At 39.9% G+C, this 17,415-nt stretch overlaps 1 protein-coding gene across 1 annotated transcript in view; it reads left to right on the forward strand.

The window, feature by feature from the left end:
- Positions 1-17,415, forward strand: part of CPED1 (cadherin like and PC-esterase domain containing 1) — a 261,375-nt gene that overhangs the window by 48,043 nt on the left and 195,917 nt on the right. The window contains exons 3-4 of the mRNA XM_038557483.1: positions 5,571-5,677; positions 12,207-12,282. Coding sequence (XP_038413411.1) covers positions 5,571-5,677; positions 12,207-12,282 — 183 coding nt within the window. The remainder of the gene's footprint in view (positions 1-5,570; positions 5,678-12,206; positions 12,283-17,415) is intronic.

The following is a 17,415-nucleotide window of genomic DNA, read 5'->3' on the forward strand; positions in this document are numbered from 1 at the left end:
GTTTGCTTTCCATGGCAGCCCGCCTCTGAGAGACTGGAAATATTCTGAAGACAGCCCTCACTCCGTAGGGCAGATGCTTGAGTAAAACAAAAACAAGAACAAAACCCTTTAAAATAGCTCTTATTTTTAACACCGAGGATGTTACTTGCTTCCTGAGGACGAGGAGAGAACGATAGAAACTAACTCTACACCATTTTGTGTTGAGCTGATAAATCTGGACCCTGTCTGTGGAGTCTTCATTGCTCCCTGAGCCAACACTGAGGAGGCATGTTGGGGTGGTGTTATCAGCAATTTTGTTCCACAGATTATGGGGAGGAGCCCATATAGGTTTTTCATGTTTTTGTAATTTTGAGATGAAGAACAGAACATCCACATCCTGTTTTCCTAGAACAATGTCCTATGACCTCTCTATTTATGGGCTTGGCAAGTCCAATGTGGGAGTTAGTCTCACTCTGGTTTCTTTGTGACAGGGAAAGAAATCATTTTAACCATCAAAAAAAAAAAAAATCTAAGAAACTTTTAGAGATTTCTTTTCAAAAGTAGGTGGAGGCCAGGTTAATATTTATAGTTCCTGAGTATATGTGCGGTTGAGTGCTCCCTCCTTCTACAGATAAACATTTTACTTAAATTACCAATGGTAGCTAAGAATGCTTTGGGGCACTAGGTGAGGGTCTATGAATGCCCGGGGTACCTGTTACAGACAGTCCTTTTTGCCTCTAAGGCCCCAAAGGACATGGCTGTGCTGGAGAGTAGTTGGAAAAATACCAAAGCTATCTAATTCCTCTTTGTCTCAGGTTCCTCTCTTGTAGAGTGTGTAGAATAATTGTGTCTACCCCATAGGGTTGTTGGAAGTTCTGCGTAAGTTAAAACACGGGAGGTAGCAAAAGCTGAATTTCTCTATTGCCTCTGTGGTTTCTGAAGGGATAATGATGTCACGGCCACGAATGCGGCCCCTGGAGCTAAACGTCCTGTGTTCAAATTTTCTTCCTACCACTAACTAGATGGCTGACCTTGAACAGGTTATTTAACCTGACTGTGCTTTTCAAAAAGAGAATGATCATATCCAGGAGGCTATGGTGTGGAATAAATGAATTAATACAAATACTTGGAATAGTACCGGGCTTCCTGTAAGGGCTCAAGAAAGATTTACTGTTGATATCATCACTGCTACTACTAGTACTATTGTTTATTTATTAGTGTGGATTTGGCACTCAGATCCTGGTGCAATATTGTAGGGAGCTGGGCTGAACCATTGAAAGGTCTCCTTTTCCCTCTGCCAGGAAAATCTAAGAAACCACTGTCCAATTCGGCCAAGGGTGGCTTTGTCTGGTTATTTTTTTCCCCAAATCCAAGTCTGACCTCTTAGCTCTTACACTCTGATAATGTCAACCAGGGAAGAAGAAACACTGAGGAAGGCCAACACACTCCAGGTGCCTCAAAAAAAAAAAAAAAAAAAAAAAAAGTCCTAGGCAACTTATAACTATGGTGACAGCCCTGAGACAGGCTGAAGGTCATAAAGGGTCCAAAGAGAAACTGTGGGGGAGACATGAGAGCTGGCCCACCTCGGAGTGGTACGCGGGTCACTCTTCCAGTCCAACTGGAGAGAAAAGACCTAAGTCAAAAGGACGTCCACAGGCTACTCCTGATTTTTCCAGTCTAAGAGACCACACTTCAGTCCTCACCAACTTTAACAGCCAATAAAACGTCTCTGGAGTTGAAATGACCTTACTCAACCTTGCAGGAGAGCGTGGCCCGATCTGAAGATCAAAGGGTGTGTTCAGACATCCTTTGAAGACCAACTGACCAAATATCAATTTGCCTGCTGGCCTCTTAACAAGGCCAATTTACCTAATGAACGACTCTAATTCATTTGAAAGCTAAAGCGTGGAACATCATCTTGCTGAATGAGCAATTCATGCAAAACTGACACCCAGTGTTTTACATGGGGTCCCGACCGTTCCCCTGGGAGGCAGAGCCAGGCAGGGGGGCCAGGCCAGGCCACATGGCCAGGTGGAGGGAATGTGGGAGGCTGTCCTCGGCTCCCATCAGGGGACCCAGTATGACCACAGCCTCCGAGTTTTCAAATGAAAGCAGGAATCTGGGTCTTGGTGTGAATTACACTGACATTCGCATTTTGGCAAATAGTTAAAATTTAAAACAAAAACAAAACAAAAATCGTGCAGGCCAAACGCACCACCCCACATGCAGGCTTGATCTCTCCGGGGGGCCCCTCAGCCTGCAGTCCCTGCTGTGCACCTGGGCCTTGGCCTACTCACGGCTCGGCTCGCTTGCAGCTCCTGAGCGTGGCCCCACAGCTCCGCGATATTCAGCAACCTGTAATGTTGCTGAGGCACATATTTGTCTCCCAAAAGCTCCAATGTTGACTTCTGAATGTGATTTACTTAGCTAGTGAATGTGCTTTTTTCTCTGCCGGTTTCTTTTTCTTTTCTTTTCTTTTTTTTTTAGATTGTATTTATTTATTTATGAGAGACACACAGAGAGGCAGAGACACAGGCAGGGGGAGAAGCAGGCTCCCCGTGGGGAGCCTGATGCGGGACTCCATCCCAGGACCCTGGGCTGAAGGCAGATGCTCACCTGCTGAGCCACCCAGGGATCCCCCTCTGCCTGGTTTCTAAACTTCAGTGTGGCTTTTGGGATTTTTTTAAACCAAGTTTGGATACATGGTGCCACTCATAAAACAAATGAAGCTTTTTCTTTTAAAAGGGGCTAAATAGGAATTTTGAATGGAAACAATCAGCATTTTTCAGACTGTGGAGGCAGTCTTGAGATTCTTGGCTATATTTTACTTGAATTTTAAGGGTAAATTTATTGTGCTCTAAAGTATTTTTGAGATATTAATTTTAAATTTAAAATATCTGTTAAATATTTTTGAGAGGTATGTGGTGTCCCTTATGAATGTCAAAAACCTGTATGGCACTTTATAAGTTATCCTAAATTCTTTTTAATGTTCATATCCCCCACAGATGGTTGAAGGCGGTGACTGTACTTTCTCTCTCTCTTTTTTTTTTTTTGCTATTTACATTCATAATTCTAGTGCAATGTCCTGCTCATAGGACGTTCTTAATAAATTAAGTGCTTTGCATTATTTAAACGTATCTTCCAGTTTTAAACATTTATGGCTTAGATATATATATTGTAATCAAATTGAGAAATTGTGTGTATGCCTTGGGTAGTGAGGGGGGGCATGTGTCAGCCTTGAAGAAATATAAAACCTACTGTGTCTTTTTTAAAAGATTCTATTATTTGAGAGACAGAGAGAGAGTGAGAGAGAGAGAGAGGCAGAGACCCAGGCAGAGGAAGAAGCAGGCTCCATGCAGGGAGCCCGACGTGGGACTCGATCCCGGGACCCCGGGGTCATGCCCTGGGCCCAAGGCAGACGCTCCATGCAGGGAGCCGGAGCCGGGCTCGAACCCAGGACTCCCGGATCGTGACCTGAGCCCAAGGCCGACCTTAACTGACGGAGCCTCCCAGGTGCCCCCCGCTACTGTATTTTTAATGCCCAAACAATCTAGTCCACGATTTGAAAGCCTCTCTTTGCATATCCTTATCTTCTTAAAATACTTGGTTGAGGATGTTATGTCAGGAGGTTTCTTCTAGAGTTCTAGTGTGTCTTGGGCTAGAAATAATGCCAAATGCAGCCATCTTTGTGTTTTCCCTTTTGACTTCATATCAAAAGTTTTGGCTGAAAGTGCCAGGTGCACATTTTCAATAAAGTCGTGGAATCATCATAGAATATTTGGTGTGGGCTTTAGGAAATCCTTCGGAGTCTCCTTCAACGTGAGGATGCATGAGACAGCGTAGACCTTCCCGCCAAGGCCTGGTGGCTAATACAGGCAGAACTTTCTCCCGCCCCTAAATTGCCTGCAGCATCTTTCCGGGTCCCCTTGGACTATTGTGCTATATTCCAGCCTCTTGAGATCTATGAGGCAAACAGAAAAGCCCTGGGATGGGAGCTCCCGTGTTAACTGAGTTCAGTTCTCTGGATCCTTTAGTTTGGCAGAGGGTTTCTCTTCGAGGAACAGGGTCATTCCAAAGAGCCAGAGAGCACAGAGCTTGTCAAGACGTAAAGGACGTGGTGGGTGCACAGTGGCATTTCATTCCTGATGGTCGTAGATCACTCTTCATTATCAATCTTTCCCGCCCCCTGGAAAGCCCTTCTTTGAAAGCGTTACGTGTTCAAGTGAGAAATTCTTTTGGGAAACCATAAAAAAGACAGAATTTGGTTGTTTCCTAGCTTTTTAGAAGCCACTAGTACCTAATGAAAGATGACTGATGAGGTCTGGCACGAATAGTTACCGCAGGAACATTATTTTAGGACTGATCAACAGGAGAGGCCATCTGGACAGAAATCGCTTAATTTTTTAAAAGTAGATTTCCACCCAAGATGGGGAGAGTTCCCAAGTAATATCAATCCTTTTGTACATGATGTAGTGTTTGCAGGTTATTGCTGAGATACCTATTTCTATATCGTCTGAAGCAACATGTTTACTGCCCTATCACGGGCTGGTTGTTCATTCATTTAACAATTTTTTAAAAGATTTTATTTATTTATTTGAGAGAGCGTGAACACACACACACACACACCAGCAGCTGGGGGGAGGGTAGCAGAGGGGCAGACGGAGGGGGAAGAGCAGACTCCCCGCCGAGAGGGAGCCCGATGCCAGTCCCAGGATCCCGAAATCATGACCTGAGCCGAAGGCAGACGCTTAACCGACTGGGCCACCAGGCGCCCCTCATTTAACAAATATTTTTCAAGTACCAATTACATGCAAGACATGTTGATAAAAACCTACATAAATAAATCAAAGACAGTAAGGGAAAATAAACGTATAACACATGTTAATTTTCAAATGTCCAAGTATTATGCAAGAATGTACTCTTCTGAGATTATTTTGGCAAGTTACTAGGATTTATTGGCAAAGAGCTTTGTCCTTGGTAAATAGCTGAAATATCATTTCCTTCGGCCCATGTTATACTCTGTATTTTGACCTCAGCTTTGCTATCTATAACTAGACCACAAATTCCTTTTAGACAAAACCTATTTTTTAAAATTTTCATTGAATTTTATTTTCTGCTGACAACAACTTTTTCTTTGTAAGAAATCTTATAAAGGGATATCCGATGTTTAAGTTTTGTGAAAAGTAACGGTGATACCAAAGTCCAGAACAAAATATTTGGTGTTTTGACTTCTTATCATTATTTGATTTTGGAACCAGCCTCTATCTTAAGAGACTTTATAATCCTCTTTCCTCCAAATCTCCAAATAAGACTTCATAAATGTACAAAGTTAGTGACTTAAAACATTTAACCTCTAGTCTTTTAGTTTTATGACATCACTTTAGATAAGTGAATTTTCCTTGATATAATAATAAATATAAAAATATTTCTACATTAGAAAAGTTGCATTTAAGTTACTTCAAATATTGACTTAAATATGTTCAGAATCATTTGTGTTTTAGGATTTAAATAATAAAATTTTTAAGTCTAAGAATGGTGCCTTCAAAAATCTGATAAAAATTATTTATTTTTCAATATTCTTTTGCTATTAGGTGATTTGGGCTCTTGGGATCTCCTCATTTGCCTGTCTTCTAGGAAAGCTGGTGGAAAACCTTGCATATCCAAGGAAGACATGTGCCTTTTAGGTTTACATCAAAAGGTAAATATCCTTTTCGAAATGTTTGCAGACTTTAATGGCTTTTTGGATATTAACACCAGCATTTCTTGGCCCATAATATTTTTTTTAATGTGAGAAAAGCATCAGAGCTGCTAGTTATTTCTCAGTAGTGAAATAGCATTGTAGTAGCTACACTGATTACTTGGTATTTCTGCAGTTGATAATCTTGGTGTCTCCTTCCTCCTGGTAGCTCTTGACTTCCTTGGCCTTTGGGTTGAGCACATCATCTTTTTTTCTTCTTGTCCATCTCTGGCCATTCCTTCTCTGTTTTCTTCATAGCCACCTTTCCTCTGCTCATACTTTAGATGCCTGTGTTCCTCAACACCATTCCCAAGGCGATTGAGGATTCCCAAAGGTACATCTAAAATTCAGGCTTCTTCCCAGTCTCCAGGCGCACATGTATAACTGCCTATTAAATATCACCTTCGCGTCACACAGACGCCCCAAATCAACAGGGAGAAAAATAGCTCGTACGTTCCCTCGTAAGTCACTGCTACTCTTGCATTCAGTAGCTCTGCAGGACTCCTGTTCTATTGGTCACGAGCATGATCAACCACAACGTCACTCCCTACGGTAGGAAGCCGGCCTTCACCTCTGATTCCCTCCTCTCGCGTGTCACCTGCGTTCCACCAATCACCACTACTACGGAACTTTAAGTACATCTCAAGTATTTTATTTCTCAAGTATCCCTACTCGCTGCCTCTATCCTGGCCAATCACCTTTTCTCACCAGGGTCGTCGTAGAATCCTCCTCACTGCTTTTTCTGAAGCAAGTGCTTTGTCCCTGAAATCCACCCTGCCCACGGTTGTCAGGATGAGAAATATTAAAGTGCTGAACTAACCCGGTTGCTCGTGCACTTAACCTTTGAATAGCTTTACACCAACCGTGAGATAAAGTCTACGGTCTTCCCTGTGAACATCAGTCAACCTCCAGGCAGGAGACAAATGCCATATATATATATATATATATTTTTTTTTTTTTTTGGTTTGAAAAATGTATGTTTATTGGAAGGAACTTTATTTATTTATTTATTTATTTATTTAATAAATTTATTTTTTATTGGTGTTCAATTTGCCAACATATAGAATAACACCCAGTGCTCATTCCATCAAGTGCCCCCCTCAGTGCCCATCACCCAGTCACCCCCACCCCCCACCCAGATCCCCTTGTACCCCCCCAGTTTGTTTCCCAGAGTTAGGAGTCTCTCAGGTTCTGTCTCCCTCCCTGATATTTCCCACTCATTTTTTCTCCTTCCTCTTTATTCCCTTTCACTATTTTTAATATCCCCCAAATGAATGAGACCATATAATGTTTGTCCTTCTCTGATTGACTTACTTCACTCAGCATAATACCCTCCAGGTCCATCCACGTCGAAGCAAAGGGTGGGTATTTGTCGTTTCTAAGGGCTGAGGAATATCCCATTGTATCCATAGACCACAGCTTCTCTATCCATCATCTTTCGATGGACACCGAGGCTCCCTCCACAGTGTGGCTATTGTGGACATTGCTGCTGTGAACATTGGGGTGCAGGTGTCCCGGCGTTTCACTGCCGTATTTGAAAGGATTTAACTGAAGAGAAACCAATGAAGGAGCTTTTTATTGCGGTTCTGACAAAATAAGAGAAATGAAATTAGGGACAATCTAATTTTAAAAATTAGGGAGAGAAAAGGATTAGAGGCACCAGGGATCAGCAGCCTCGTAAGATTTCACTACCCTTGGTCTGAGGAAGGGTATGTAGAAGGAGTGGTTTGTAAAACTTAATGAGAACTGAGGCCAGGAAAGAGGCCTCACTGGGAAGGGGCTGCAAAGGAGCGAGGGTTGGGGGTGCCATTGCCAAATCATAGCCCTGCAGAGAGGAAGCCAGGGAGCTAAGTGCTCTCTTTACTCCTACCCATCCATCTCTTGCCAAGGCCTCCTGTTGGTGCCACGCATCACTCTAAGCCTCACATGTTTATTTTTGCCCATTCTTTACCTACGAGGAGATTGACGTGCAGAAAAATTCAGAGAATTGCCCGAGTTCTCATTGCTAATAAATGAGGCAACCAGGATTCAAACTCGGGCAGTTTGGCTCCAAATTTTGTTTTCCTAACCACATCACTATAAACCTCTTCTGGATAAATATTTAGGACCGACTGCATTTACAGACTATGCTAATGAATACTCTTAAAGAATGCATTAGTTCTAAATGCTTCATATTAGATAACTGTCACGTTGGAGCATGAATAATTTGAAGCTTTATGAACCATGACTTATTTATGTCAACATAAATATTCAAAACAGAAGTTGCTTCCAATTTGTTGGGGATTCTGAGATGAACAAAGAAAGGGCTCCTGCTCAAATTAGGGTTACTCATCCCATCAGAGCTTTGGAATTTAAGCACTTAACGAAAGTGATCTTAAGATTTGTTATGAAAAAATGAATGGCCTGGAGTCTCTCTAGTCAGAAGGAGAGGAACATGATTTTAAAACTGTTGGTCCCTGTGATGCTGAAAGTGAAGTGAGGTCCACTATTTGGGGTAACACTAAGTTTAGTAACTGGGGCTCTATTTCACCTTTAACAGAAAGGCTCTAATGTTTCAAGAGCAGAGGGATTCATTTCTAGCTCTAAATGTTTGTAGGATTAGCAGTCCCTAAAACCAGGATGCTGTTTTTAGTACTTGGAGCACTGAGAACCACTGAAATGGCTCTTATTATAAAGCATTTGAGCACATTTTCAGGTGAATTTGATGGAATGATAATTGCACGGGAGAGACAAGGAGATAATGACTCTTCTTGTCATTAATTCTCGTCCTTGTGGAGGATACTGAACAGCTTTTGGAGAACACCTGAGTTTTGATAAAGTAAAGAATAGAATGTGTGTAACAATCTAATGAAAAAAAAGAAGTCCCTTAAGATACAGTGTGAAGTGTGTGTCACTTTGCGTGAGCCCTCCCAATTTTTTCCCCAAGTGCTTTCTTACACTTTATAAGTAGTCCAAATTCCAACGTCTACTCTCCTTAATGAGTTATTGGTATTACACTAGTATTACTTTTCATTTATAAACACTTACTGAATGTTTAAAATTATATACTGTTGTTCCTATTAATGAACAAAAATCTCCAAATAAGAAGGATGTTTTACTTTTGCTTCTGATAATATGTAATAGGAACAATTTAGATGTAGATGACCTTCAGGTTAGGATTGTGGAAGGTATGTGGGGACTGAAATCTTTCTTTCTTCCTTTTTTTTTTTTCAAAGCTGAGCTGCCCTCTCTTATTTTAAGATTTTATCTATTTATTTGACAGAGAGAGAGAGAGAGAGACAAGTAGATAGAACTGCAGACAGAGGGGAAGCAGGCCTTCGCTGAGCAGAGAGCCCGATGCGGGGGCTTGATCCAAAGACCCTGGGATCATGACCTGAGCCGAAGGCAGACAATCGACTGAGCCACCCAGGTGCCCTGGGATTAAAATCTGTCTAAACGTACATTTCCTTTTTCTCAATTTGATCTCAGAAATATCCCAGGGCTCCACCATTATTATCATTTTTCATATGCATTCTAATCTTTTCAAAGATATAAAAGGTTTTATGCCAAGAAAAACAGCAGCTTCAAAAAAAAAAAAGAAGAAAAAGAAAAACAGCAGCTTCTATAAAATATACACATTTGCATATGTGTATGTAAACTGTTCAAACCCAATATGAAATCATTATATATTGAAAATAATTATTTGGGTGATAATGATGTGTCGTAGATTCTTTAGGTATAAAAAAAGGAGCACTCTGGGGGGGGGTGTTGTTTATGGGGGAGGTTGTGCATGTGTAGGGGCAATGGGTATGTGGGAAATCTCTGTACCTTCTGCTCAATTTTGCTGTGAACCTTAAAACTACCTGAAAACTTCTTTGAATACGTTCCTTTTGATAATGATGCAAATCTCATGTATTTTATGATGTACACAAAAATAAGAGTAAAAAGCAATAATGTTATCTTATATTAGCTTACGGAAGAGCTTTATTAGGTTTAATGATGAGAATAGATGGAAAATACACGTAATATAGCTGACTTGCTATGGCTGTATGACCCACAGCCCTTGAATATGTTTCTTTGTGCCAAGTTATTCAGTTTAACTGCTTAGTCTGGTGCTCTGTTACAGAGTAGAATGGAAATGATATTTCTTGTGTCACGTGTCACCTTGGTTATGTCATCTGCGGAGACTCTGTGAATTCCAAAGATGTGCTTTGGAGGAAGGAACAGGGGAAGAGGTCACTGAGTGGGGGATGGAAAAGCGGAAGGCGGAAGCCTGAGAGCAGTTGCTTCCCTTGGCTTGGCTCTGCTTTCTGATTCTGAGTCAGTTTTTTCTTCTGACCTCAGGTCTCATATAGAAAGTCACCTCTCCAATGAGATACAGTGACCGACACTTCTGCTGAAATCTGTGCAAGCTGTACTCTATCTTTGCAGCACCTTTACAAGGTCCTCTGTCCCATGAGTTAAGTCACGATTATTCATTTGGCCAGGCCTCTTCCATTCCTTTGTCTAGGATGAGACAGCTCATCCAGGATGCTCTAAGCACCTGCTGTAACAGCACATTGGCTCTGAACTCTTCAAAAAGCAGGAGGAAGGTTTAAACTGGACCTCATCACCACATAGCCTTTAATGATACTTACCTCATGCTACTCTTCATTCTGAGTCCTTCTATTAAAGTTTCTATGTAGTCAGTAGCAACTGAGTGATTTTGCCCGGTGAAAGAGGAAATGGTTCAGGTTTATTGACTTTTAAAGCTTTTGACAATATAATTTACTTATTTTTTTTAAAGATTTTTAAAAAGATTTTATTTAGTTATTCATGAGAGACACACAGAGAGAGAGAGGCAGAGACACAGGCAGAGGGAGAAGCAGGCTCCATGCAGGGAGCCCGACATGGGACTCGATCCCGGGACTCTAGGATCACGACCTGAGCCAAAGGCAAATGCTTTAACTGCTAAGCCACCCAGGCATTCCAACAATCTAATTTAGAAAGAGTCTTTGTATATTATCCTTTTGAAAAAAAAAAAAAAAAAGCTTTTATTGAAGTTTCTCTATACTTTTGCCATATCCTCTCTTCCCTCCAGCCATTCTTAGGAAGTCTGAATTGTAAACTTAAGGACCTTCTGAAAATTCTTTGTTTTTTTTACTTTTAGTCTCTGAACTTTCTCATGTTTGCATTTGAGAAATGTAGACCCCTTAAAAGTCTAACGTGTACCACACTTACAGCCTTTGCACTCCCAGGGCCAGAGGAATGTTCCTCGGACTCTGGTATCTTTGGAGACCTTCAACCTTGAGCGTTTAACAGTGTGGCTCACACAGATTCACAGGAGCTGGTTCTGCTCAAGCCCCCACTTCATTCATTCACAACGTGGGCTGAAAGTTGACTGTTTGCCAACTAAATGAGTGGAGTGAACAAGGGTTGGAGAATGTTTAATCAACACGTTGTTTCAAAGCATTTTAAGCGAATCGTTTTGTAAAAAACTACCACTGATGATTGAATTACTGAATCGATAAAAACCTTACAGAAGCAGGGAAACTCAGAGGCCAAAAGCTCTACAAGGAGAAGCAAAGTGACGTGCTCAGGGTTATGATTCTGTTAAATGTCCTCTGTGGAAGTGTAACCCGTGTTTCCGGTTCTCTCTTCAAGTGCAGCTAGGTTCTTTTCTAATAGGACTCGTCAGTAGGACACAGTGAAGAAACTACAATACTTGATAAGCTTAGAGTGAGTTAATTTAAAAGCAATCACCAATTTCTCAAAAGTGAATCTGATTTTCAAACTAATTTACCGCAATCTCTTTCTGTTGGTTGTAACAAGGCTTTGCCATTTGGGGCTTTCTTCTCGGAATTTAGTTGAAAACAGCTCGATAATCAGTCTGTAAATTCAGAAGAGAAGGAGAGAATTGAGCTTGTTTGTGTCTCTTTTCTTTATAAGGTAAAACATATATTTGAATTTATGATAACTTCTATGAAGCTTTCTGTGAACAAATTTTTGTGAGAATACAGTTTTGCGGTGACTGGATTTTATATCTGGAAGCAATCATGCCCTTCAATGTGAAGTGAAGTCTATAAAAGTTTGAAACAGGATTAGCACTGAATTTCCACTAAATGTCTGTGATTCAAATCACTGAGTGCTTTTGGATCTTCAGAGTTTGGTAGTGCCATTTTCTGAAAAAAGCAAACTTGGCCACTGTCAAGTTATTTGTGTCACTCTATTTGCCATAAGGACATTAGTATTTCCTTTTAGTTTTAGCACTTATCATGGCTTTGAAATATATCAAGGTTTTCAGAAGTGTTCCCAAATATTTTAAAGATTTCCAAGGGCAAGTTTTTGTTTTATATTATCAAAGAAACCACTTTATTATTCTGGATTTGAACGTTGACTTGCAGAGATTTGAAGGTAGGGTGTGGACGAGGTAGACAATAGTTCATAACTATAACTCTGTGGGTTTTTGCATTTCCTGTGCTTTAGGATTTATGAATGCCTAACTCACTAGAATCTTTCTCATTCCTTTCAGGTAAACATATTACCAGAAATACAGCATCAGCTTTGCAGAAAAGAAGGATTATGTCAAATAATTAGGAGATTTCCAGGTAATCTTTAGTTTGCTTCCTTATGCATAAACATGTAAGATATGTAGGCCGCTTCACCAGATACGGAATAATGAGATCTCAGACCTGCATATTTAGCTCCTCCGTCTATCATTCCACAATTACAAATCTTTCAGAATCCACAAGGTTTTGCCCATGGGGAGACCCTGATAAAAAGGAATACAAGCATAACATTGGTATTCTTTCTTTTACTTTTGCATCCTAACTTTCTAGGTGAATATTCCCTTTTTCCTTTGCATTTGTCTTTAAAATAGTTTCTGTTTTATTTTATAAGCAGTTATTATACTTACTAAAATACTCCTTAATTACTTAAAACAAGGTTTAGAAAAATTTTTTTCATGACTAGGTAGTTCTGATATTAACAGATTTGCTTCTGCTTAAAAAATTCCCTCAAAAAATTTTGTATGTTTCAGATAGGATACTGAATGAGTAACTTCCACGTCTTGACATTAGAAATTTGGGACAAAAATTAACATCTCATTTTCTCATCGATTCCCAGAAGAAAAAAATCAGATGGTCTGCGAGTCTTCATAGATCAAATTATAGCTTACTCTAAAAGCCATGAGTGAAAGATTCCTCAAATTTCTTGGTTAAAATCCATTTAATGTTGAACAGCTTATGCCCCTAGAAAGTATTTCACTATATAATTACAATTTAGATCTAGAGAGCTTCAATTCTGTTTTTAAAAATTTAATTTGTGTCCTAGTGGGATCAAGATACCCCATGGGGTTTTCCATGGGTTTTCAGCTTCCACACAAAACATACACCACCTTGGCATGTCCCACTGTGAAGACTACTGCCATTTATCAAGGATTAAAATAAAATAAAAATGAATCAACAACTCAACTTTCAACCTAAGGTGTTCATCTAAGATAAAAAATAGCTATGTAGGGGATCCCTGGGTGGCTCAGCGCCTGCCTTTGGTCCAGGGCGTGATCTGGAGTCCCCGGATCGAGTCCCAGGTCGGGCTCCTGGCATGGAGCCTGCTTCTCCCTCCTCCTGTGTCTCTGCCTCTCTCTCTGTGTGTCTATCACAAGTAAATAAAAAAATAAATCTTAAAAAAAAAATAGCTGTGTAACCTTGGTTCTACAGTTAATGTTTTTATATGGCAGGTGTAACTTGACTCCATAATCCCTAAGTTTTGTTTTGTTTTTGTTTCTATAAACTTCAGCTGGGTAGGTTTTTTTTTTGTTTTTTGTTTGTTTTTTTTACTTTATAAAAAAGTATGTTTTTGTGAGATCCGAGTAAAATAATCATTTCCATTAATATATTATTAATAGGTATCTAAGAATACTTTAGGCAATTTGAAAAAAAGATTTGTTTACATTTTGGATGGAACCTGCATATTTTTTGTTGCTAATTACATCTCAAAACGATGGATTCAAAACATTTTGTTTCTTTAGCATTAGAGTTAGCAGACATGTAGACTCATAGGAATAAAAGCTCATTTATATCCAGAAATAGATTATCACTTTTTTTTAAAGATTTTTTTAAGAGAGGGAGCAGGAAGAGAGAGAGAGAGAGAAATCCAAACAGACTCCAGGCTGAGCGTGGAGCCTGATCTGACCTGGGGCTTGACCTAGCCACCCTGAGATCCCTACCTGAGCCCAAACCAAGAGCTGGCCGCCTAACCAACAGTGCCACCCAGGTTCCCCTGGATTATCACTTTAGAAATGCTCCTCAGAGAACTCTCACATAAGTTCCTATTTTATATTCTGCTCACATACAATCAGGAAGTTTTTAACTGTCTTCTTTTGCTTTAAATATTTTTTCCCCAAGAACATCTATAGGCTCTAGACATAGGTCGTCCTTTCACCACTCTCTGTCTAGTGTTTTAATTTTCTATTTAGCTCTGTGACTAACAGGATAATTTTGTGGAATATACAGCCTCTTAAATAAAATTATTTCTTCTATCATGTTATTCCTCTTTAGCTGAAGATAATTTTCTTAGATGTGTAGCTTTAAAGGACAGCATGTAACGCCAAGGCATTATTTTCCGATTTAAACTTTGTAAACAATAGCTTTTGTTGTAGACTGTTGCTATGAATATATACTATGTGGTATAAACTCAGTATTCACAAGTTTAAATACATTCTATTTGTGAATAGCAACTATTCAATATTGGATACAGATTAGGTACCAACATGTCGGTGCCTAAATATATACTAAAGAGGTAAGATAGTAAAACTAAGCAAACTACCTTATAATTTAGCCATTTTATTTAAAGTCAACATGGCCTCTGCCATTTTAGGAGAGGCAGAGGTTTCATTTGGAGGTAGACAAAACACAAATTATTGAAACCAGAGATTTTTTTATCTCTGCCCCCTATTAGATCTGTGATTCAGAGGTTGTTGGTTTTTCTGTTTGCTTTTTTTAAACCATAAAGTGAGGATGATGAAAATCATTTCATAAATTTAATTTTAAAAACATAGTAGATCCTATCTATGTGTGTGTGTGTGTGTGTGGAATTGAAGAATAAAGCACTTTATATATCATACCTAACACATAATGCTCAAACAATGGTAAATGGATCCTCCTAGATGCGAAAAATCAAGCAATGGACCTCACAGTATTTAATCCTTTTCTCTTTATGTGATCATCACTATGATTTTTTTATATTTCTGGCAAAAACTATGAAGGGTCTGAGATTTCACCCTATTTCCAAGCTCACAGGTCAGCCTGCCACTGCTTTCCTGGGCACTGGCGGAAGACATGAGACTCCTGGGTCAGAGACAAACGACTTTATTATTTACAGCAACCGCAGCAGGCTGACCACCAGCATTTGCGCTGGTTCACGGATTCCGGGTTCCCACAGGGTGGTGTGAAGCCGGCTAGGTGACACTTGTATACTTGTGGTTTGTGTTTCAGTGGAGGAGCTCTGAGCTTAGGGAGTTGGGATGTTTTATAATGGGCAGTGAGCATGCCCGCCCTTTGCTCTAGAGAGAGACATTATTTTTGTTATACGGGACGAAACCTTCTCTTTGCTCCAGAATGAGACCCCAGCTCTATTTTTCAAGGCTATTTGCTATATAAATATCTTTGAAAAGATAGCTCAGAACAAAGACTGTCAGTGCCTCTGTTTGCAAAATGTATAGAAATGTGAAAGATGCACGGAGAAGTGTCTCCCAACAGTTTCAGAGAAGAATACCTGACAAATTCCAGCTCTGACGCTTAATCAGTGTACCACTTGGAGCAAGATTTAAAGCCTACTTGTGCTTCAGTTTTCTTGTCTATAAAAATACAACGTTTGGCAAGGACTAATGATGTTGAGAGGACATGATTCCACTGTGCCTTTTTTTTTTTTTTTTCATGCAGACATGCTGTCCCAGGCTTTATCTCAAGGTAGAGACAGGAATGCTGAGAGAGGAGGGCTCATCATACTGCTAAAGGGGGCTGGGATCCTGCTTCTGCAGCAGGACAGAGATTGGGCCAGAGGTGGAGGAGTGTTTGAAGACAGCATGTAAGACGAACACAGTCTGTTCCATTCCATAGCCAGACTGGATGTACCTGCCATTAGACTTGTGACTCACATGGAAAGGCATAAATCCATGGAATTTTTACTGGCTAGCACAGAGGTTTATTTTTACCTTGCCATTTAATGCTTTGCTTTTTGGAGAAAAAAAAAAGTTTCATAACTTTAGTTGGTCCAAACTTCTGGCTAATGTTTATTTTGTTGTTGTTGCTTTTTAGTAAGTTTGTTTTTTAGATAAAAAGGATTTCTTTCTCATATTTGAAATATGAATACAAAACAAAATATCAGAGAGTGGTTTTACTTGGGTTGTGAGTTGTTTTTGTTCTTTTATATGCAGTAGCATCAACCAACAAGCCTTGGTTAGAAGTGTGCCAAATTTTGGGGCATTACTCATTCTTCCCAGTAGTGTTATCTTAGCTCCAAGCATTAGGTTTCATGTGAAGCTGGAAATGTATGCAGAACTTGATGCAAAGGTAGCATTTTGAATGTTTCAGGATCTATGTCCTCATTTTTATAATAACATGTGGGTACGCAAAGAAAAAGGAAAACAATAAAAAAAAATTAATCTTTTGTTGTATCTGAAGAAGACTGGACTTTAAAAAATTATAGATGTTTACTACCAAGTATAAAACGTATCTTTAAAATAACATAATTGAAATTATTTTTAAGCATTGATCAATAATAGTTAACTATCTCATGTGGCACTGGTGATTGTTTTTAATATCCCAGGTCTAAAACTTCCTATTTGTCAGATGATGTTAGTGAAATATTGGCAGGGAGTTGGGTAGCCTAGCTTGGATTTAAACAAAGCAACATGGAAATTCTCAGCGCTTAATACCATCTGAGGATTTTTGTTGCTTTCATTTTTTTCCTCCCCTCTGCTATAACCTGGAGGGATGTTCTCCTTAAAATAAGTCTTCAAGAAATGGGACCATTCCCACTGTTAAAGACTGGGGACCGGCCTCTACGAGGCAATCAGGCAAGTGTTCAGAGAAGGCCAGCTTGCTTGTTCTTTGTCCTCTCAAATGCTGCTATCGCCTCTCTGTGTCTCCTGTGTGTTCCTCCATGTTTCTGTTTTTCCAGAGACTTCCACCTCTTGTCCCACACACGATTATATCCTTCATGCAAAACATTCTTTCCCAAAGTAAAACTCACCTCTTTAGTATGACCGACTTTCTGCTAGGTGATAGCAGAAAGTAAGCTGATGGAACTAATTCAGACTAAATTACACCCTCACCCCAGTCATAAGCCTCTTAGATGTATTTGCATTTTTATAAAAGAAGCTTGCGAACCCAGTGAATTTCTAATTGGTAGAGTTTCTGGAAGTGCATTCAGATTCCCATTCAGTTCATCACCAAGCCGTCCACTTCCAAAGCTACTTGGATCCATCTAGTTTCTCTATCCCCACTGTGAACCAGTCTGGTTCAAGCCAACATTCTCTCATGCCCTTCCTCCTTCCTTTCTTGTCCTAGAAAAACCCTCTCCGCTACTGAGACTCCAGCCAGAGTTATCTTTCTCCATCCCTTTTATTTATGAAAGTCCATTAGACCTCCTCACAGCTGCCTGTCTAGGGACTAAACATTGAGGCCCAGGTAACTAGCTCTCTGATGCTCTGACTTGATCCAAAGATTAGGATCTAGATA

This window comes from Canis lupus, chromosome 14 (assembly GCF_011100685.1).
Source record: "Canis lupus familiaris isolate Mischka breed German Shepherd chromosome 14, alternate assembly UU_Cfam_GSD_1.0, whole genome shotgun sequence".
Lineage (NCBI taxonomy): Eukaryota > Metazoa > Chordata > Mammalia > Carnivora > Canidae > Canis > Canis lupus.